We start from the raw sequence: 21993 nt of genomic DNA, 5'->3' as shown, positions 1-21993 counted from the left end.
CGGGCACTGCAGGATCTCAAAGTGATACTAATGCTTTTTTCTTGGTGCCTGTGGTTCCAGCTCACTTGACATCATTAACCAGTTCCTCCTGCGTCATTCAAGGCTGATCCCTCACCTTTCTCAGAATCATCCTTACCTCACTTTGTGAAATCTTGCATGGAGCTCCAGAGCGAGGAGGGTAGACTTAACTTGTAGTTTCTTCATTCCATTCTTGCTGATTGGTAGGGGATCAAATAATTATTTCACTCAAACATCTATTTATACTATTTTTTGTTGGTGTTATATTTCTCTCTGTTAAAATATTGGATTGTTTATATAAATTTGTAAGGGAGTAAACTTGCAAAATCAGCACGGTATCAAATAATTCTCCCCCCTACTCTATGCAAATCCACTTACATTCTTGTTCTTGTTTCTTAAATTCATACTGAAAGCTGAAGACAATATTTCGTCATCCTATCTGGCTTTTAAAAATCCTAGCAGCACCATAACCACAGAGAAGAAGAGAAAGTACTGTATTATTTGGTGAAGCTTAGGTACAGTATAATTATTAGTAGAAGTGTAGTTTTTAACAAATACCTTGAATACATCTCCTGGACTGACAGGTGCAATTGTGGACTCCAATGCCTGCTTATTAATGTTGAATGAACAAAAGAGGAATAAAAAAACGGAACTTTAATAATTTTGAAAAAAAAAGAAAAAAAGAAATTAAAATGTCTAAAAATAATAGCAGTAAAATATATAGTAAAATAGCATTTTCCCTGTGTGGATTCAAGGCTTTGGGATGATTGTATAAGGACTTTTAGGGCCCAAGCACACAAGCACTAGGCTTGTGCTAAGGCAAGGCAATGCAAATTTGTTTACGTATAGAGCAGAATTCCTACACGAGGTACTGTAATTCAAAGTGATTTACAGAAAAGAAGGTAAAGATAATTCCAAAAAACATAAAATCATTCGAAAACATTCCATAAAATGATTTATTTGAGATGATTCGCTAAGGCCCTGTTATATCAATACGATTGTATTTGCATTAGTAACTGTGCGTGGTAATGCCACATAAACATGGAAATGGAAGATGAAATGTGTCATGGGAAAGCGCTACTGCAATCTGTCACATTAAGTGAGTGCTGTTACTTCCGCCCACGGGTGACTTACTGGTGACTCTCCATTTTTCATGCAGTTTAAATAAAATAGCTATTTTTGGAGGGCAAAGAACTCAGCCCTTTTGATTGGCATTAAAGGTGCAGTCTGTCATGTTTAGGTACTGCATGGGGACTCTATACCCTCAAAAACTGTATCTTCTGCCCATTTCCTGCTCCGACACACCAAGCCACGCCCCACGCAACACACACACACACACACACACACACACACACACACACACACACACACACACGTCATGATTGTTACCAGCTTTGGAAAGAGATGTGGCTAAGGTTAGCTATCATTGAATGTAAAGCCTATCAAAACCATATAACGACTGCAAATTGTTGGTTCTCTGAGACTGCTTTTGTGTGTGTACACTCTAAAGGCATGTATGTGAATACCAGACAGTGAGGAGTGAAAGCTGTGCATGCCAATCCCCTTGTTCAGATCGAACAAGAGTTGTGACAAATGTAGCCATTTATTTATTCGATCTTTTTTTTTTTTTTTCAAACCACTATTGGTAACATCTCCTAACCGGTGGTGGTGTTTATATATTATTTTGGTTGAAAAAAGGCACCTTTACAACATGTAATTATGGGAATAACTATATGTTTCAAGGATCTATATCGGTTATTTAATTACCGCCTGAAGGACAATGTTAAAGTTACCGTATCCTGAATGTTGAAAGTGACTCTGGGTCCAGGAGAGGATGCATCCACTCGGACATCAGGGAAGTCATCCACATCTCCTATTCTGGAACTGCAAGCAGCAAGTGGCATAAAAACCCCCATCATGAACTATTATGCAACATTGCTGAAATATATGTTTTTTTCAAAAAACATGCTTCATTAAAGAAAATGTTATTTTCAATCATTCTACTCATTACTCTAGCCTGATGCTCAAATACCCCATGAAATTTGAGATATTAAACGTATTATTGATTGAAACAATGTCTCTTTTTCTATGACTTCACATTTAAAAACAAAAAAAGTGTAATATCAATAGTCACACCAGAGAAATGTGAGCATTTCAAGCTAGCAGTTGAAAAGACTACTTGTTGTGGAGTGGCAGACGGACATACTTTTTGTGGGGGGATCATCACTCTGCTACTGTAACTACATGCGAGCCTGTTCAGGAGGCAAACTATCTGGGCCTCATTTAGCTGTACATTTTACTGGTAGCTGCCAAGTAGTAAAATCAAGTATGCCTCCATCGCTTCATAACAAATGCAAGACTCCTCACCAACAAAAATTGGTGCATGAATTAATTATGCCCATCCATAGTCATTTTTACTTGTATAATTTGATTGACTTGAATGAATTCTCTTGCCGTCTTTACCTCTGTCTGTCCATCCTTTTTAAAGGTGGTCGACCTGCTGCTGTTGAGATGCTTTTGGAGCGGTTGTAGCTTGGTTTGTAGCCAAGACCCCACTTATCCTTTAGAGAGGCCGCCTTGCAAAGGGACAAAAACAAAGTCAGAAATAGATACTTGAAGGTACGAAGGAAACACACAATGTCATTCTTGAGTAGTGGCTAGTGACATTGGCTAGGGGAAGAGAGGAGCGCTTACCCTCATGCTGGAACGACGTAGCTTCTTTCTGACATCTCTCCTGATGTCATTGACAGCCACAGACTCCAGCTGTTGATAACGTTGAATCTCCTGGTTGATAGTGCCCTCACTTGCCCCCAATTTCCTAAGGAGTTGTCAAAGGATAGAGACTTCTACAAGGGCATCTTCACAACCACTCTTTCTTCTGGTCTGAATCTTTTTGGTTTTGACTAACTTCACACAAGCACTTTAAGACTGTACTTAATAGTCACATGTATGCAGGGTGTGAGCATGATTACAATGTGGGCCGGCAAAGTTAACATGTTAATAACGACTTAAAAATTCTGTATAACGCCACAATTTTATATAACACAGAATTAGATGCTCCTGTGAAGTGAGTTACCTATGCAGTACATAAATTAGTATGGCGTGTACACTGCACTCACATGTAGTGTTTCTCATTTGTGATTCAGCCTGTTTGCTTATGCCATCACTTCAATGTACACCACTGTATTATATTACGGTTGGCCAGTGAGCTAAAAGAAACAGGCTGTCAATTCACTGTACTGCACATTTCTGTCACACCTCCACCAGTTGGCATCTTCAAGATGAAACATTAATGCACAATATAATCATCAAACTTACTTATTCATATAACTCACACAGCACAATGAAGAACTTCATGCTCTGTCTCCTTCCTTCTTTCTGCTCTGACTGTGCGCTGTGAGGTGTTCAGGCGCACTCGTAATTGCGAGTGTTACGCGCTAATACTTTTTCATTTTTATTCACGTACTCCCTATGACAATTAGTGTACCCCTGGGGGTACGCGTACCCACTTTGGGAACCTAGATCTTAAAATAAACAGAACATTTAAAAGAAAAACAAATAATTAAGAGCAAACTATCATGAAAAATGTTGCGATTAATTGCAATTGAACCCTGAACACTGAAGGCGTTTGGATAATTAAACATGCATTAACTGTCACATCAGGATAAAATGAAAAATTGTCGAAGGCGAACTCTTACTTGAGGTCATCGATGACCTTGGCCTGTTCGTTTAGCTCTCGGATATCCACTACCCTCTTGGTAAACTTCCTGCCACGAGCGTCAACCACCTGGTTTCCCATCAGCATCTGCCTTCTGGGATCAATTGTCTCCTGTTGGGATAAAGAAACGTTGCAACGGATAAAGACAACAATTCAAACCCACCAAATCTCCACCTTGAAAACATGTCCAGTCTCTGCCTGTAAAATGCTGTAAACATCCCAATGTGTGATTAATGTGTTATTTGTCTTATTAGAATTCAATCAGATACAACCACCTGGGTAATATGAGGCAAAAGTCACAAAACAAGGGACACCAACACCACCATCACCAACAAAGTGAAGGAAGGAAAGACAATTTGAGATCTTTCCTATGATTGTGCAACACTGATTTGTCATCTCACCCAGAATTATTGTACATCTTAATGAGGAGGTCAGTCAGTGCAAATTCTAAGCAATACTATTTTGCAGCATGTTATACTATCTGGGTGTAGTATTGCTTAGAATTTTGCAAACATTTGTTGATAGCAGATGACAGAAAGGTCTGACATCTTGGAAGTGATGTTATCATCCCAGAAAAGAATTTGACACTACGGCTGGCTACATACACAGGCCCAGGAGAGAGGTCTTTGGTCCCGGGTACTCCCCCCACGAAGGTGGGGAGAGGGACAGTTTAAGTAGTCGGCTGGGACAGATACACTCTGAGGTCTGGGACTGAGGCCCAGGATGTGGTTTACCAGACGTTTCTTTAATGTCAGCCGTGGGCTGAACTGGCTCTCTGGACTCTGCAGGGACACGTTAGGGACAAATGAATGACAATCTTCTGATGCTCTTTTTAAAATTAAGTGTGGTTGGTTTCCAACATTTTCTACATAAGCTAATTTCCAAAAGTTGCTAACTCCACTTTGGAGTTATTCAAGGTTTTTCGTAGGACCACTTCGGCTTTTTTGGACACCTAAACAACTTCTCACATAAACATACATTCATCTTACTTAATTAAAATAACCAAATAAATCCTGGTATGTTAATTGTTTCTTAAATTTAATTTTTATTGTAAAAGTCTGTAAAATTGTAAAAAAAAAAAACAAAAAAAAACAAAACAAAAAAAGAACATAGTTGTTAATTATTCCCCATAGGAGTTGCCCCATGTGTGTTTACTTACCTGTTATGCTGTCATTGTTGTGTTAGCACCACGACCGTAGGTAGTGCTGTCTAGTGTTCGCAGTTCATTTCTCTATGTGACAAGATCACTGTTTGCTCAGTGATGGCGTTTGCTTGTCCAGAGTTTGCGGGCCGCATGCACAGTAATTTTTGCTGTTAAGTCACGGGCCGCCAAATACAACTCGGCGGGCTGCAAAACGTCGGTTAGCTTTGATGTTAACTGAAACACATGCTAACTGTGTCGGCCGCTAACCGAGGTTGCACGGTATATAACTTATTGTTGACAATCTGTCCCCCACAGGACATCGGTGATCAGACAAAAATGACAAAAAATCTAATTATACCTATCAGGGTATATACTGTATGTCTATGATTTTTTTTTACAACCCAGAGCTGTGCATTTTATTGTTTAGTTATGCTTTTTTATTGCTTTCAGGTGTTATTTTTATTATTTATTACATTTTGTAAATTAATATTTATTTTGATGGCTATCAACCCTGTTATAACTGTCTTGCAGCAACAACTGCAAAGAACCCACACAAAGTAAATATCGACTGACCAAGTGGATGGTGGGTGACATAGTGTCACAGTCATCTTCATCTGAAAGGTCTGCCATGTTGACGGAATTGAGGTCGCCAATGTCTTCTACGTCGTCCTCTCCTGTCAGTGACGTCAGCGTATTTCCCAGAGCATTGAGGCGCTTTCCGATGTTGGGGTCCATGTGAACGTCAATGCCACACATTTTCCAAAGCACATTCAGCGTCCATGTACCAGCACTACTGCTCTCTGAAAGACGAAAAGCCAGGGGCGAGGATGAAATTAATTCAAAATTCAGGCAGAATTCTGGGGTGTGGTACATATTTTATTGACTCAAACTTGCCAGCAGAAGGCTGCCCCGTGGTCCTGGAACACACTTCGTATGTACCATCAGGAACTATACCTGAGTACACATGACAAACAGACAGTATTTCAGTGATATATGCAATTCAGTCACAAGAAATTGGAAAGTGCTTTCACTTACAAGCATTCATGACCAGATCGCCTCGGATTTCAGGCTTCCAGTCATCCCAAGAGGTCTCAAAGCCCTCTGCAAAGCGGATGCAGAAATTCTTGAAGTGGCCTTTGCTGACCAAGGACTCAGATGAGCAGGCGGTGATCAATGTGCTCTCAATAGTTAAGACAAGAGCTGAGCCGGTGTCAAAATCTATGCTGTGGTTTGCCTAGTAGTGAACCAAGAATGTGGAATGAGTTACTTGGTAGTACAGGCAAAAATATATACTTCTAGCAGAATGGTAACATTTCACTTTGCTTTTTAATCACTCAGTACTTTGAATACTCTACTATTATCATGATTAAGGGTGTCACGAGATCTCGTGAGATTAAGACGTGACGATATTTCTTGTTTAGAGAAAATCTGTCTTGCAAGAACAGGGTGTACTATGGCACCGCCACTGTACACATAATATGGAAGTGGCAGTGCACAAGGTAGGATTGGAAATGCATATAAGTTTTTTGCACACACTGTAAACCTTGCAATCCAAGCTGGCCTCGTGTTTTCCCCACATCACTCATTAGCTCGGGTGGGTGAGACGCTCCCCCCCCCCCATCGGAGTTCAACAGCTACCGCGGTTTTAAGGTCCAAGGACAAGCTAAGGTACCGGTAATTTTATATTTGATCAAACTTAAGATTTGGCATATCAAAACATAATTGCTGAATAAGACAAAATGTGATACAGTATTAGCTTCTATGACTTCCTGAGTCACTCTAAGCATCATGGGAAATGTAGTTCTTTTTTTTTTTTTTTTTTTTTTAGCATAAACATAAAGCTAATTTACTGCAATCTGCAACATATCTGGTCTTTAAATAACTACACATAAATGATTAATAGTAGCAGCTACAACTTCCGTCTTTACTTTAACTTTTATCATTTTTAGTTTTTGTTTCAGTTTGTGGAAAGAAGTTCAACAATTATAAGCATCATGCTTAGGTCATGCATTCAATATTGCAAAATATTTCCAAACCGGCATTGCTTTGTGACTCAGTTAAATAAAAAGTCTGTTTGTCCAGTCCTGTATTTAGTCATTGTAGCTTTCTTAAAAGTACGGTTAAAATATCGTCTCGTTCTCGTGAACCCAATATCGTGCATGGTCTCTTCTCGTGAGCCGAGTATCGTGACACCCCAAATAATGATACATAATATAAACCAATACAATTGAACTCCTAAAACCTACAGTGGAATGTTACCAAGCTTTATGTCAGATTGCTGCATTTCATGATAGGAAAACCATTGCCCATATTAACTGAATTTCTGAACACATAACATGTGTCAAAACATGTCAATCTGTCTAAACAAATTTGGACAATCAATTGCAGGAATTCAGGTAATTTAAGTTCAAAATGCTTGCTCTCACAAGTGACGAAGTATGTCATCTGACTTAGTGAGTAATTTGGTATTAAAAAATAATGACAAAATGATTGGCCTGAAAAAGAATTGCATTAATTTCATGTAGTTTTAATCTGAAGTTAAGACCCACCTTGAAACCCACCTTTCAGACACCACCACCTCTGTTAGTTAAGACAACGTTATGAATTTAAGGTCTTGATATCACCACTGTTTAAACTGGGGATGTCCCGATCCGATCTTCATGATCAGGATTGGCTGCCGAGCCGCTGTATTTTGAAGATCGGATAAAATCGGCTTCTGCCATGAGATTGTGCCGATCCGGTTGCCATATAACGTTCAGAACTCTGGGCCACACTCCAACACAGTAGGTGCGGTAATGGGCCTCAAAGATGGCTGCCACTTCACTCCTGCCACCCGCAAGAAGTAAGAAAACGCAACACCACCATGCAGACATGTCCACGGTGTACCATGGTGAAGTTAGTTTCATGTTGGACGTTGGATATTCAGCTCCGTAGCTACAGCGGTAGTTCTTCCCCCTCACCGTGCCTGGACTGCTATGTCCAGGTGCGGGGAGCTCGTTCGGAAAGTGCAGCTCTAACAACTGGTTGTTTTTACAAGGAAACATCAATGAATTACTATTCTGTTGAAGAGAGTTTGTTAAAAAAAAAGTCATATATTCAAAATCACACCATAAATTAATCTATAACCATGTCAGATGATTAGTATTTTGCAGGCCCATTTTTAAAAATTGTATCTTTTATTGGATGGACTTTTATTGAATCTTTTATTGGATTAGGGCCCTGACTCACAGAGGTTTGTTACAAAAGCCAAACAATATTGTTGGTCATGCTGTGTAATAAAAAAGTAAATTCAGCAATACTTTGGTTGCATTATTTTGTAATGCTTTCAAGAGCTATTTTCAAAACCATATTCAATTCTACAAATTCATGTTTGTATCCAAAGTTTATTATAAAAAAAAAAAAAGGATCGGTACTGGAGCCAAAAAATATGGATCGGGACATCCCTAGTTTAGACAATTTCGATTTCAACAGATTCCTTTGAAGATTGAAGCCATTGTCCCTCAGCAACCCATTACAAGGTGGATAAATTGTAAGTTACTTTTTGTGCATTTTTATGCTGGACTTTTGATTTGCGGGGACCCGATTCAGAGTTGATGCCCTCTGTACCAGGTGCTTGTCCTTTCTATGGAAATAAGTCATGACACAATAATATACCCAATATACTTTATCTTGTCAAAGTCGTAGCAGAAGTGTAACAAAAACTAAAATTTGAACGGTGAATGTCAACAACCAGTGCCCCCTCTTGTTGTCAAGGTTACAATATAAATTTTCATTGGAAAGAAAAAAACACTCAAAGCGTTTCAACACAGTCGCCTCATTCACATACTGATCAGGAGCAACGAGGGGTTCATTATCTTGCTCAAGGATACTTCAACTTTGTCATAGGGGTGACTAAGGATCGAACCTATTGGTTGGGAGAGAACCACCCTACCACCTGGGCCACGCCCCCCCCCCAATGCAAAACTAAAGATCATTCTAGGAATGACCTAAATGTTGTTAACATTTGTTGTTGTTAAAAAAAACCTGACATTTTGGGGTAGAAAGAAATTCTGGGGTAAAGAGACAAATGGAGGCAGGTGAGTGTGTGACTTGCCCACAAGGCAATTATTACTAGACTGATGTGAATTTGCCCCCCAAATACTTCATGCATCCTTTAAAATCAATAACTTTCATGCAATGACATCCCTGAAAACCTGAAGAAAATTGCACTTGATGCTGGACAGACTAGGAGCTGCCCAAACCTGCCAAACCGACTTGGCTTGAGCTACTGTAAACATCAGCTCATACATGCTTTCGAATAAATATGCTAAATATGCGATACCCAAACCTGCATAGATGCAGCCCAAGACATAATTCATCATTAATACATATCATTTCATATAATTGACTAAATTCTTCATATTTTAACCAATTAACCAACCAATGAACCATTAGTGTTAACCTTTGTTGGAATGTGGATAACATTTAAGTATTGTGTGCAATGTAAAAAAAAAAAAAAAAAAGAGACAGAAAAACATTCTATATTAAATTAATCCACCAAATTAATATAAGTCCTCAAATATTGAGTAAAATCAAGCACAGCTGGTTACCTGGGATGTGTTGGTGATTGGTAGGCAGATGCCCAGGTCATTGACAGTCAGCTGAAGGAAAAGGGTACTGAAGGCTTGGGCTGAGGTCTGTTGGATCCCTGGCAGCTTGTCCACCACCTCTTTTGTGGCCACATGGATGTCCTTGTTAAGGGCCAGACGCTGTTCATTCCAGTTGTCATATGCTGCCTTGTAATTCAGCCAGAACAGCACAGCTGCAGAGGATACCCGGGTAGATAAGAAGGGCTGTTTAACCATTATAAACTAATGGTAGACATAACTGCTAGAAAACCAACATTTGAGGTTGTTACTATGCTCAATAAAACTCACTAGTTTTACAGTATAAAGCATAGAAAAGAAATCCACAAATACGCGGGGGAGCGACTGCCAAACCGCAAATCGTCAGGGATCTACTGTAATCTTACACAATCTATTCAGACACACAATACTTTGATGCACTTTGGTATTTGATGTGACAAAAATTAAAAAAAAGTGAACCTCTATCAAATGCCACTGGCTGGGCAAAAACGATTGGCCTGTTGAGTGTGATGAGAACAGCCTCCTTGTCAGATGAGCCACTGATCTCCTCCTGTACAGCATTTCGCAGACCAATTCGGGTCCGAAAGTATGCCACTTGGTGGAAATCGGAGCCAGCCTCTTCATATACCTATCGTAAAAAATGTGGGGTCAGTCATCTAGTAGGAGGGGAAAAACAAAACTGGGCAATGGGAAAACCCATTTGTACCTGGTGCTTGACAATTTGTCCAAGGGCAAGGTGGAGGTCGACTTGACACTTGCCAAAGAGTTTCAGGTAACTGCTGCTCCCACCGGGCTGAGCTTTGCACTGGATCCTGTTGGATAGCTCCAGCTCTATCAGGCCTGTCTCAAAGCGCACGGCCCGCATTGATGGGGTGGTGGCAGTCATCTGAATCCCCTGTGAAAAAGAGTGCTTTGTTTAAAACCTGAGTCATCATTTTGAATAATCCAAGTTTGACTGTGTCCCTATTCATACAGACAGATATTGCATATAAGGTACCTTGAACATCAGGCTAAGAGAATAAAGCAGTATTTTGGGCTTGTCTGCATCTGTTGAGGTGTCATGCTCATTCCAAAGTGGGATAGGCTGCTCCACCCCTGAAGCAAAAAACATATGCATGTCAACCCTACAAGATTAGAATTAAAATAAATTGTATTTTTCCTCTGTTGCGACAGTTATGAAGATAAACCGGGTCAGTTTTGTGCATTATTTTGTGACAATTATTCTCGTGTGTGATATAGCAGCTGCAGGCTACTTTTGGGAGTTTAATATTTGATATAAAATATCAGATTGAATTTATTGATCAGGGAGGAAACAGCAATTTGTTTTGCACAACTTTGACACCTTTTGAGTGTATTTTACTTACCTGACACCTTTTGGATGACTTCATTGACCTCCTTCATGAAAACCTTCTGTAGGAAAACTAGGTGGTTTAGCAGATCAGTGGTCAGGTTGTGTTCAAAAGAGCCAATCTAAGCACCAGAGGAGAGAAGTTAGATGATCTGTCATCAATTAATTCCAAATGCTTGTCCTGGCACATAATGTTAACATCCACATTAGGAGTCCTGCCCTACCTCAGCCACACAGCGCAGGTAGTTGCCTTGGAGATAATTCCCTTGCTTGGCTGGGAAGTCATCAGCACCCCAGCCCTGGTCTGAGTGACTCTCGTGGTCCTCCATGATGTATTCTCCAGACATGGTGACTGGGGGTAGGGTGAGGCTAGCTGATGGGGGCATGGTGGACATGTCCACTGGAGACACTTTTGATTGGAAGCAAAGCTTGTGATTTGGCAACTCAAAGGTGAAGCTGGTTTGAGCCCCTGAAAAGGAGGCACGAGAGATGTACATATTAGTTTGTTTTGAGTACTACTAAACTTGTAGTCTGGTACTCTGGTTCAGACAAAACATTATGAAAAGATAGCTTTCAGCGTGATTTTCACTTTATTTTCGGTTGGGTTTTGAGGTTTTTGAGAACTTTGGGAGGGTTATTTAAAAAAAAAAAAAAAAAAAGCCACTGGTAGCAAATGGCCCCGGTGCCGTACTTTGGACATCTCTGCTCAACTATGTCAGCAACCACAACTCTCATCTCTTAACCATTTAGCTTGTTAGCTTCCATAGTCACCAGTGAATGGTCGTAATTAAAGAAAAAAGGGGAGCATTGCTGCAGCTGAAAGTAATTGATGCGTTACAACTTGCACTCATTTTTATTGCCGAAATCAGAGAAGAAAGTGTTTGCAGAGGTGGGCTGTGTAAGCCAGTCGTGTACAAACAGGAAATAATGTTGTACAAGCCAACCAATCACAGCCTTTGCAGTGTGCATACAAAAGCCTTCCAAGTAATAAACGACACAAATTACAGCTCAGAAAGCACTACTAGTTAGTCACAGTACTGGAACCAATTAACTTTGATAAACCAGGGATTTCTGTTTTCAGATAATATTCCTGGAACCTATGATGATTTTCCACTCACCTGTCATGCCGTGGCTTTTCATTCGACCCATTTTGTACTCAGCTTTCAACGACGGTAGCAGGGCGGCACCGATGGTGATGCCATCCATCATGGCACTGAACTTGAGGACGATGGGCTTCTTTTCGAGTCCCTCTGGAAGCTGGGGGAACTCGTTGGCTTCAACAGGCGTTTGATTGATGCTTGATCCTTTGTCAGAGGGTTGTGGGGTGGGCGTCTCCTCTCTATTGGGAGGTTGACTGTGGAGAAAGAAAAAAATTCTCAATTCATCAGGACAGGCTCTTTACATTAGTGAGCCACTAAATGACTGGATTACATGTAAAAGTTCCCCCATCATGCAAAATTGACTAACAGTATTAATATGTTGTCAGTGCCTTGCTCACATCTTACAACTGCCAAATTAACGATTGCTAACATCAAAGAACATTATGCAGCGTCTCCCCTACCATTATAGGAGGGGGCCAGGAAGGTCAAGTTAATGTTATTTTAAATTTTTTGGAAGTTAATTTTATTTTCTATATAGTGCTAGATCACAAGAGAAGTAATTTATAGGATACATTCCATATAGAACAGGTCTATACATTGTTCTTTGATTAAACAAACTAAATAGCCTTATCTTATGTAAGTGTATCTTATTTACTTGACAGCATTGATGAATGGTCAGGGCCAGCAAAGCCTTCTCTGCTGGTCTAAACACAATCAGAAACACTGAACTACATTTACAACTTAAATTCTAATATTTGTTCCATCAAATTGTGTTAATTTATTCACAGTCTATCATCTTCATTTCATAGCGTGTCTCATGGTCCGATGGTCGCGCATTTACAATTTCTCAAGGGCTCTCTGTATGGAAATCGTGTGGAGAAGAGATTGCATTAATTAAACAACACAAATTAATTTTGAGGATTAATTTGGAGTCTTTCTATTGTTTTCTATTATAAAAGTTTGTGAAATATAACAGCTTAACTGCGTGTGAAAGTGCATTTGCCTCTGCTCCCCCAAAGCTGTAAACCTGAGAAAAACACTGTTATGTTTTATGTTTAGGATTCATTTAGGATTTTCTACATGGCTACTAGTCAATAAAATTTGGAACACGGCTTGAGCAAAACTTTCAACGGCAGACGTACACATTGGAGGGCTGGCGGATGAGGTCAGAGATCTGTTTGGAGAGCTGATGGGAGCTGCGGACCATCATGCTATGCAGAGTAGCCGGGTGCTGGGGGATGTTGATCATGATGGTTCCCACGTTGAAGACAGCTGCATTGTTCGTTTTAAGCCCGCGCTGGGCGCTGTACAAGGCCTGAGACTTGGCAATGTTGCATTTCACCACGGTTCTGCAACACAGAAAGTACAGTGACGACCACGAGGGCGGAAATGTCAACTGCATGTGAATTCATCTACGATTACAAGGACTACTGAAATATCATGCAGATGTGAGACGAATGAGCAATTGTGACACTGAGGGCACGTTCACAAGTTTACAACATAGATTGCATCATAGAACATGGTGAATCACTAGCTTGAAAAATAATCGAATTTTGAATTACATTTTAAAAATATTTATTTCCATGCTACTTTGTGTCTAAAATATTGAATCGACCTTCACATACTGTGTCAATGTCTGACAGCAACTGTTACATAATCTAATTAGGCAGAAATTGTGAGGAGGATTCTAATTGAAAAGAATTGCATGTCATCGTGAGTTTGTCTTCTGCTATACCAGAAACAGGCTGCTCAAGACTTCGTAACATTCACGGCCAGTGACGTGCAATCAGGAAAGGCAAACAAATAATAACATGAAATAAATTGTTAGCTGTACTATAAATTGACTTGTTTGATTCCAATCATTTTTTGTGTTTTCTTAAGTAAAAATCACTGAATTTCCTGATCAAACACCGGGCAGAAACCTGAGATGAGGCTGCCACGACTGTTACGCTGCTTACCATCTGAGTGTACTTGCACTGAGTTGTGGATCATGGCACCTGCCAAGATATTTTTTTGCTCTGCTGAATGAACGAATGAATTTGGCAGGTCGAGAGTTATATATCCAAGCTCATCAGGTGGTGATCAGACATTTACAACAAAGTGTAGAGAATAGTGTGCATGTACTTCATATACAGGAAAAAAAAAAGGTAAGAACACAAATGTTTTTCTGTAAATTAAATAAATAAATAAATGGAACTAAGAAGTCTTTGAAATACTTTTTTTTAAACCAAAGTGAATTATTCTTTTCTTTTTCCTTGTTATCCTCTTATTGAGCAACCTGTATTATTATTATTATTTTAACTCCAAAGGAGTCAGTGTCTCACCAGCTATGAACCTCACCGCACGTCACTGTTTAAGGCCAACTAGAGAGTGATAATGCTAGCCATGTTAAGTTAAAATCCTATGTTCACATTGACAAAAACCAGAAGAACTACACTAGTGGTTCTAAAACCACTATGTGGTTCTAAAACGCAACACACAGGCTAATCAAGGTTAGTGTGAACGAACCCTGACAGAGGTTCATATATAACAATGATTGGAAAAAGGTAAGGAATTCACGTCACTCATGATTCATGTTCAAGTAAAATAAGATGCGTCATTACCACATTATCACTTTGCAAGACAATAAGGAAGTAAAAAGCTGTGACAGTAGGCCAACTTTGTTACCCCTTCTTGAAATGAAAATGACTTCATGCACACATGTGGAATAGACATGAAAGACAAATGACGAATAATCACTGAAAGGCATTTTGATTTTCAATACACAAATGTATGTGAGCCTTGAAAGGCAGCAGTAACATACAGAAACTCTTGTTTTGCTGTGCTGGTAGGAGATGTTGGGAAATCCTCCAGTCTATGCATGTAGTTTTCGGAGGAAGCAACAGAACAAAACACAGGAAGAGCAGTGAAAAAGGTAAAAAGACTCCTGAAGTATTAGAATGTAACGCTTCAAGTATGTATTTCACACACAAGATCTCTGTCATCAGCATAGTCAGCCATGACATTAGATTTTGAAAACCCCTGCCCTAAACAAAATAATTCTTATCTACTAACACAGACAAAGCCTGCTGATGATCTTCATTTAAACCAAACTGGCAAGCATGCACTGCAATTAATTGGACTAACATGTAAGAGTTATTAATGAAAGCCATCAAGCCGTATAAACAAAGAATTCAGCTGTTACATACTGTAGAAAGAGATTAACTGGCTTTTCTTTCAATCTGAATAGTTTTAACTAATTCAAAACTGCCAAAATGGCCTATATAATTAGATTTTTGAACAGAACAACAAAGCACCGACCGTAACCTATACACTATAAACTTGAGACTTTCTCCTTGGAGGAAACTGCCTGCATTAAAACATACACTAAAACAAATCCTGTCCTTGAAAACTGTATTACGGTACTCTCTGAATTCATTCATCGTGTGACCACTATTTTCTACGCTACTCTATGTTCGACACTGATGAAATTTAAAAGGACAATGCAGTAGATCCTCGCTATCTTTCCCGGGAGCTACGTTCCAAAAACCCCTGCCAATGGCACAAAAATGTGAGGCCATAAAAAACCCTAAAAATGCCTACATGTGATACACTAGGCCCTATACACCTGTACAGTTATTAAAAAACATTTAAAATCAGTTTTCACAATAACAAATATTTCTCAACATTATTTTGAGACCACATTAACCACTAATGGTATAATACCGAAATCATAATAATAATAATTATATAATAATTATATACTGTATATGTACTGTACGTGGGTGTTGTGTGTGTGTGTGTGTGTGTGTGTGTATATATATATGTATACACACACACACACACACACACACACACACATATGTATAAAATGCAATATTTCTCCAATTTGTAATGTCTGTCAAACGTTTGAAGCAGTTCTCAAAAAGCTGGCTTTTCAACTGTATTAAAGAGCAGCATTTGTTTTGCGCTATAAAGCAAATCACAAACTACGCCGTTTTGCGCTGTTCAGTTTGTATTTACTTTGTCGACTGACGTCTCAGTGAGTGTTGACTGTAAGGACGAAGGCTCTGCATCTCGATGTGTTGTTTTTTTCCCTTTGGGAAAACCGTGTCAGTGGTTATGTTTTTGGTGTGTTGCTTTGTTGCCACCACTTTCAAACAAATTAGTCATACTGGCTGTGGCACTTGGCTTTGCATACATGTTTTTCCCTCGTAACTTCTACTGTGTTACCTTGCATTTATCTTCACGAGGCAACACTCTTCCCCTGTGTGTATGCTAGCGTCCCCGCGTCCCCCCAAAGAAACAAAAGAGACTGTATGACTGACAAGAGGTCTCACTTTGTTCATGCCGCTGTCTTATGGAGCAAACATGTCCAGGGGCTGAAAACAAGCACAGAGTGAACCCTCTTCCTGCTTGTTTGGAGGCGAGAGACGAAGAAAAAAGACGAATAAATAAATAACAATAAATAAATAAATAAAACGAGGCTGGAAAAAGTATTGAGTTAATTTTTCATGTGATGAATTAATTAATTTATTATCGTGGACTGTTTTTTCCTGAACGAGAAATCTTGTCACTTTGTAATCTCATCTTTCTGAGACAGAGCTACTCGCTGGATTCATTGCACTCTTTTTTTCCCCCTGCTATCAAACCACTTCGTATTTCAGTTACCATTAAAAAAACTAATTATTTACAGTTTAAAGCAGAGAAAAGAAATCCACAAATATTTGTGGTTGCAAATGCTGAACCTCAAGTAGGCGGGTATCTACTGTATGTGGACATAGTGTCTGCAAACCGACTTAATTAGTTAATAATCAAGTAAGACTACAAAAACAATAAACAAGCAAAAATACTTCTATTTGAGACAGGATGACATAAAAAATGTTTATATCAAAACTCCTTTTTTCTCTGAGATGAGAGGCTTTGTACATACTGAATGTCTGGTGTTATGCCCTCCAGCAGTACTATGTTCACTCCTCCAATGTGAGCTGATGCACACGTCTCAGTCATTTTCTGATGTAGGATATCTGTGGAGCAAAAAAGATGCAATCAAACAAAAAAAGAAAACAACTTGCACTGCACACGTGATCATTTTTAACAGCCAGGAATTACTGGATATTTTTCTATGCATTCTTACATAAACCACACTCACTAAATCTGAATGCATACATCTGAATGCATCAGATAGAGCTGTGGCATTTCTCTTAAACATTCTATTCAGTGTTTTAGCATTGTCCCCTGGCTGCACTTTGGACACCCCTGTCTTTAAAGCTATGTGATTTTTAGGTGATTTGTTATCTTCTACTTAGAATGACCTTTCATCTTCTCCTTGAGGGTAAAACTGCCATGGATCTTCTTCAGTTCGGCCTCCATGGTGAGTCCCCCGATGTCTGCTTCCAGATGGGTGCGGTTGACCATGCCAATGCCAAACACTATGAGAGTGACGTGCTGGGGCTCGGAGCTCACCAGGCTTCGCCGCCTTCCGCCTGCAACCGGGGGCCTTGTGGGCGTGGTGGGTTCCTGTTGTTCATTCTCAAAGATCACGTTACAGAGTGGCTCTGAGGGCCGATGGCCACCTTCTGTAGAAAACAGAAAACCACATTACGGGCACTGGACATCTCAGTTGTATATGATATAATAAAGTTGTTCCAAAACACAATAATAAGTTTAGCACAAATTCTCAACTGTATCCGTAAGGAACAAATGTCATCATAATGTAATTAAGAGACAATTTTGACCCATTTTCAGAGTTGAAGAACAATAAAACCCTCAAACTTACTGACATTAATGACCACCATCCCTCAAGAAAACTGTTGGTTTTGGTGATGTTATGACCTTTCCTACAGCACCCCCACCAGGCCAAACTTTATGTTTTAGAGTTAGTTTATCTTGAACATCTTTCGTCCAAATATATTCTAATTTGGGGTGCACATTCTTGACACTCAAAGAATGAACCATATTGATTGTTGTTAGTGACACCCCCCCAACACCCTCATAAACATAATTATTTATTAATTTTTATATACAGCCATGGAAAAAATGATTAGACCACCCTTGTTTCTTCAGTTTCTGGTTCATTTTAATGCCTGATACAACTAAAGGTACCTTTGTTTGGACAGATAACAATGACAACAAAAACAGCTCCTAAGAGTTACAATTTTTGGCAGTACAATGCTATAGCTATTCATGTAAGAACTTAAGTGATTTTGGTTATTATCAAGACAACCATGGAGGTTGCTAGATATCAGTGCCTAAATTGAACTCTTATGAGCTATAGTTGTTATCATCATTTGTCCAAACAAATGTACCAGGCATTACAATGGATTAATAAACTGAAGAAACAAGGTTGGTCTAATCATTGCTTCCATGACTCTGTCTTCCGCTTAGCCAGGGTTGGGTCGTGAGGGCAGCAGCCAGTTGAGACATGTAGTGTCTCCAATGTGTCCTGGGTCTTCCCCGTTGCCAACCCATCTCTAAGGGAGAGCCGAGCCAACCTACAGTGGAAACTCAAGGCCTCTTTTTCCTGCTCGTCCTTGAACTACCACTTTATCGTGATGGAGGAATATGAATGTCCCAAATATCCTCGGTCAGGGGTGTTTATGCCCCTGGTAGGTCGACCAAAGACAAACACGGCCTAGGGGAGGGACCAGACAAAGTGTAGTTCAAAAGACTCTAATGATGAATAGTAAAGTTGGAATAAGTTTTCCCTCGCCTGGATGCAGATGACCAGGGCACCCTCTGGAGCCAAGACAGTTGGCCGGGCCTGGGGGCTCGGCCAGGCACAGCCTGAAGAGACAAAGTGGTTCCCCCCTCCAAAGGGCTTAGGGTCGAGTGCAGTGTGAGATAGGTGGCAGCTGAAAGTGGGGACCTTGGCGAAGCTTCGTTAGTGGAATATATATAAAATATTATATTATACATTGTTTCCCCTCTCCTATGTAATGTACCAACTGAAAATGATCAACTCTGCACCTGCAGGTGTGTGGATGTTAGGTCACACATGGGTCACACACAGACAGGTTTTTCACAGCTAAAACAACTTGGGGTCAAACTGACCCCAGAAGAACACCAATGTGTTTAGCAGATAAAAAAAATCATCATAATTTTATGTTTAATCAAATTGAAATGAATCATTAAGAGCTCCACATATTGCAAAATATGTCTCAGGAAACACTCTATACAGTATTGGGAGGTTTATGAGCACAAAGACTGAATGCGACACCGTGAAATAATTTGGTTGGTCATGCAAGAGGTGAAGTACTGACAACTGATTCCCACCTGGCAGACAGTTCTCTGCAGAGCTTCTCTCCAGGATGCCTGTGGGATCTGAGATGAGTGAGTAGAAGTTGAGCAGCTTGTACATGTTCTGCCAACATTCTGCTGACGGCTCGCTCTGCTCCGACACTGTGATGGAGTCCGAGTCGTCCATCTGGATAGCCGTGTGGTCTGCCACGTCACGGGAGCCCTTTCTTGACACCTGGAATATTACACACAGATTCCACAATATTTTACAACTACTATATAAGGTTCATAAATTGCATCTGGAGGCTCATTGTGAACAAAAAGCTTTTGGCAGCCCCGTTATTGGTTTAAAGCTAAACACAATTACAGTTACATACTTCTACACCAAAATGACGTTTTTTCTCAGCAAGGAAATCGGTGGTGAAAAGTGTGCACGCTTCATGAAGCCTAACTACTGGCTCCCTCTTGTGTTTGTAAGCGTGCATTGCACTTCACTGCTCTGAGGAATAATATCCATCCATTTTCTATGCTGATTCTCCTCTCAGGAATAATATGCTGACAAATAATTGTATATTTTACTTGGCTATTAATAATTAAAGAACCACATCAGACCTTAACATGGCTTTCAAGTAGTAATATAGCAATATAAGTTTTCTGTATGGCTTTAAAGCTTCATCTCAAAGAAAAATAGTTAACCGAATTTAAGTATAAACCAAAACATTACGTCCAGCGTTTCCAAAGTGTGCTCCTAGGGTCATTGCATTTCATTTTTTTATTGGCCCATGGCACATTTTAAAAACATTATTACAAAAAAACAATAACTGGGGGGGAAAAAAAGGGGTAATGTAAGGGAAAAAGTTGAAATGGCGATCACACATAACACAACGATGACATGCAGTCTGTTTTTAGCCTTTTTTTAATTACAAAATGAAAAATATGAAATGGCCCTGCGGTATCCTTTTCAGTATGCGGCTCTTGGTGGAAAAACTTTGTACCCCCTGCATTTATTGAACCCTGCAGATCAGCAATTACACTTTTAAAATAATATTGCTGGCTCCCAGACTAATGTAGATTACCACCACCGGTGTGTGACTGAGGAGTGAATGAATAATGGCTTCACTTCATTGTGAAGCGTTTTGGGTGCCTTGAAAAGTGCTATAAAATCAAATTTATTATTATTATTATTATTATTATTATTATTATTATTACTATTATTATTATTATTATTATTATTATTATTAGGTACAGTGTCAATGGAATTATCCATTTCATTTAAAATATGTTTATTGTTGTGTTTATATTGTGCATTGGTGTACGGTCTTGCTTCATACCGGGAGGTGGACTTACTAAATTTTATTTTGGCAACATAAAGGAGCTACGTCAGTCAAAATATTACCACTATGACCAGTCAGTGACGGCAGTACCGAATGTTGTGGCCAGTTAGTTAATGTGTTTAGGCTGTCATGAGGAAAATATATCTTAAAATTTGCTATGATATGCTCACACAAAAGTAATATCCTATTAACTTGTTACCTTAGAGGTGCGACGTTCTGAACGTCCAAGCGAGCCACGTCCCCTGTGCTCCCTTCTCCCTAGCGTGTCCATGGCTGATGGTGGTCCGTTAGGTGGTAAACCCCCAACAACCCCTGCTCCTCCACCGCCAAAACCTCTTTTGCTCTTAAGGGTTTGAGTGCCACTACGTGTCCCATTGAGGCTACCACGTGAGCTGCGGCTGAAGTCGGATGACCTGAAATGGCGGTAGGGTCGTGCTTTGAAGGTCGGCGTTGGTGAGGCTGAACCAGCAGTGTAACGGTTAAGCTTGATGTCTGTTTGAGTGGCTTTGATGTCGTCGATCATGGTGCTGAACTGGTGAATGAGGCGCACTAGAGCCATGTCGACACGTTGGCTAATAGACTGGCAGGCTGTGGTGAAATCGCAGTGGAATGTGTTGAAGTGTCGTCGATTCAGGTCGTGGAAGGAGAGTGGAACTGCAGATGGGCCCTGTGGAGCGCTGGTGGACTTTTCCATCACCACCGCATTCAAACTGAAAGTCTCAATAAGAAGGGCTGGCTTGAAATCAAGTGGTGGCAGGTTCACCATACCTTGTCTAGAGGTATGAGGACAAAGAAAGCATATATGTCAGTGAGTATGAAGTCTGCTGTGGTTAGGTCAGAAAAAGAAAAAAAGCCGTTCAAATCAAGAATATATTGACGACATAATGCAATTTTCATGGCACACTACATTCTCAAACATTCTCATAAAATATTTTTGTTAGTGCTCAATTAAAAATTACCGTATGTCATAATACTTGTCTATTAAGAGGGAAAAGATATAGGATGTTTTCAATTGCAGAAAAAAGTTGCACAGTAACCAATGTATTATTATTTTATTTATTAGACATGTCACAAGATCTCACGAAAATAAAACGTGACAAGATTTCTCGTAAAAAAAAAAAAAAAACGAAAACTGTCTCATGGGCACTAAGCCAATTTCATGTATCGTCTTGCGACACACCACTATTTATGTATAATTATAATACAAAGACTTAGCAAATGTACACCCATCAAATTAACTACTTCTTCATTTTCTATGGTGATTCCCATTTTCCACAGTAATAAATAAGATGCACGTTACCTTCTGGATTTTTTGTTTTTGCGCTCTTTGGAGGTGTCAGAGTCCACAATGTCTGCTCTCAGACACTCCAGGTTGCCTGAAAAAGACAGATGTTCTCCAAAATACATCTTGTAGCTAAGAGGAGTTGCGTCTTGGGCTTGGATGCCCGTGTAGTTCAGCAAAGGCTTGAAAACAACCTGTGAGGTAAA

General features: G+C 39.8%; 1 protein-coding gene across 1 annotated transcript in view; it reads right to left on the bottom strand.

The window, feature by feature from the left end:
- kiaa1109 (KIAA1109 ortholog) overlaps positions 1–21993 on the bottom strand; it is a 103011-nt gene that overhangs the window by 20029 nt on the left and 60989 nt on the right. Inside the window, exons 47-67 of the mRNA XM_054796248.1 lie at positions 21806–21981; positions 20705–21278; positions 19208–19406; positions 17248–17511; positions 16866–16959; positions 14757–14807; positions 13096–13302; positions 11972–12207; positions 11078–11322; positions 10870–10975; positions 10503–10600; positions 10212–10400; positions 9965–10133; positions 9470–9681; positions 5916–6114; positions 5775–5834; positions 5454–5680; positions 3717–3847; positions 2713–2836; positions 2482–2594; positions 1812–1902 (exon numbers count right to left, since the gene is read on the bottom strand). Coding sequence (XP_054652223.1) covers positions 1812–1902; positions 2482–2594; positions 2713–2836; positions 3717–3847; positions 5454–5680; positions 5775–5834; positions 5916–6114; positions 9470–9681; positions 9965–10133; positions 10212–10400; positions 10503–10600; positions 10870–10975; positions 11078–11322; positions 11972–12207; positions 13096–13302; positions 14757–14807; positions 16866–16959; positions 17248–17511; positions 19208–19406; positions 20705–21278; positions 21806–21981 — 3765 coding nt within the window. The remainder of the gene's footprint in view (positions 1–1811; positions 1903–2481; positions 2595–2712; positions 2837–3716; positions 3848–5453; positions 5681–5774; positions 5835–5915; positions 6115–9469; positions 9682–9964; positions 10134–10211; positions 10401–10502; positions 10601–10869; positions 10976–11077; positions 11323–11971; positions 12208–13095; positions 13303–14756; positions 14808–16865; positions 16960–17247; positions 17512–19207; positions 19407–20704; positions 21279–21805; positions 21982–21993) is intronic.

This window comes from Dunckerocampus dactyliophorus, chromosome 13 (genome assembly GCF_027744805.1).
Source record: "Dunckerocampus dactyliophorus isolate RoL2022-P2 chromosome 13, RoL_Ddac_1.1, whole genome shotgun sequence".
In the NCBI taxonomy this organism is placed as follows: Eukaryota; Metazoa; Chordata; class Actinopteri; order Syngnathiformes; family Syngnathidae; genus Dunckerocampus; species Dunckerocampus dactyliophorus.
Note: the sequence above shows the minus strand (reverse complement) of the source record. Positions and strands in the feature narration are given on the sequence as shown.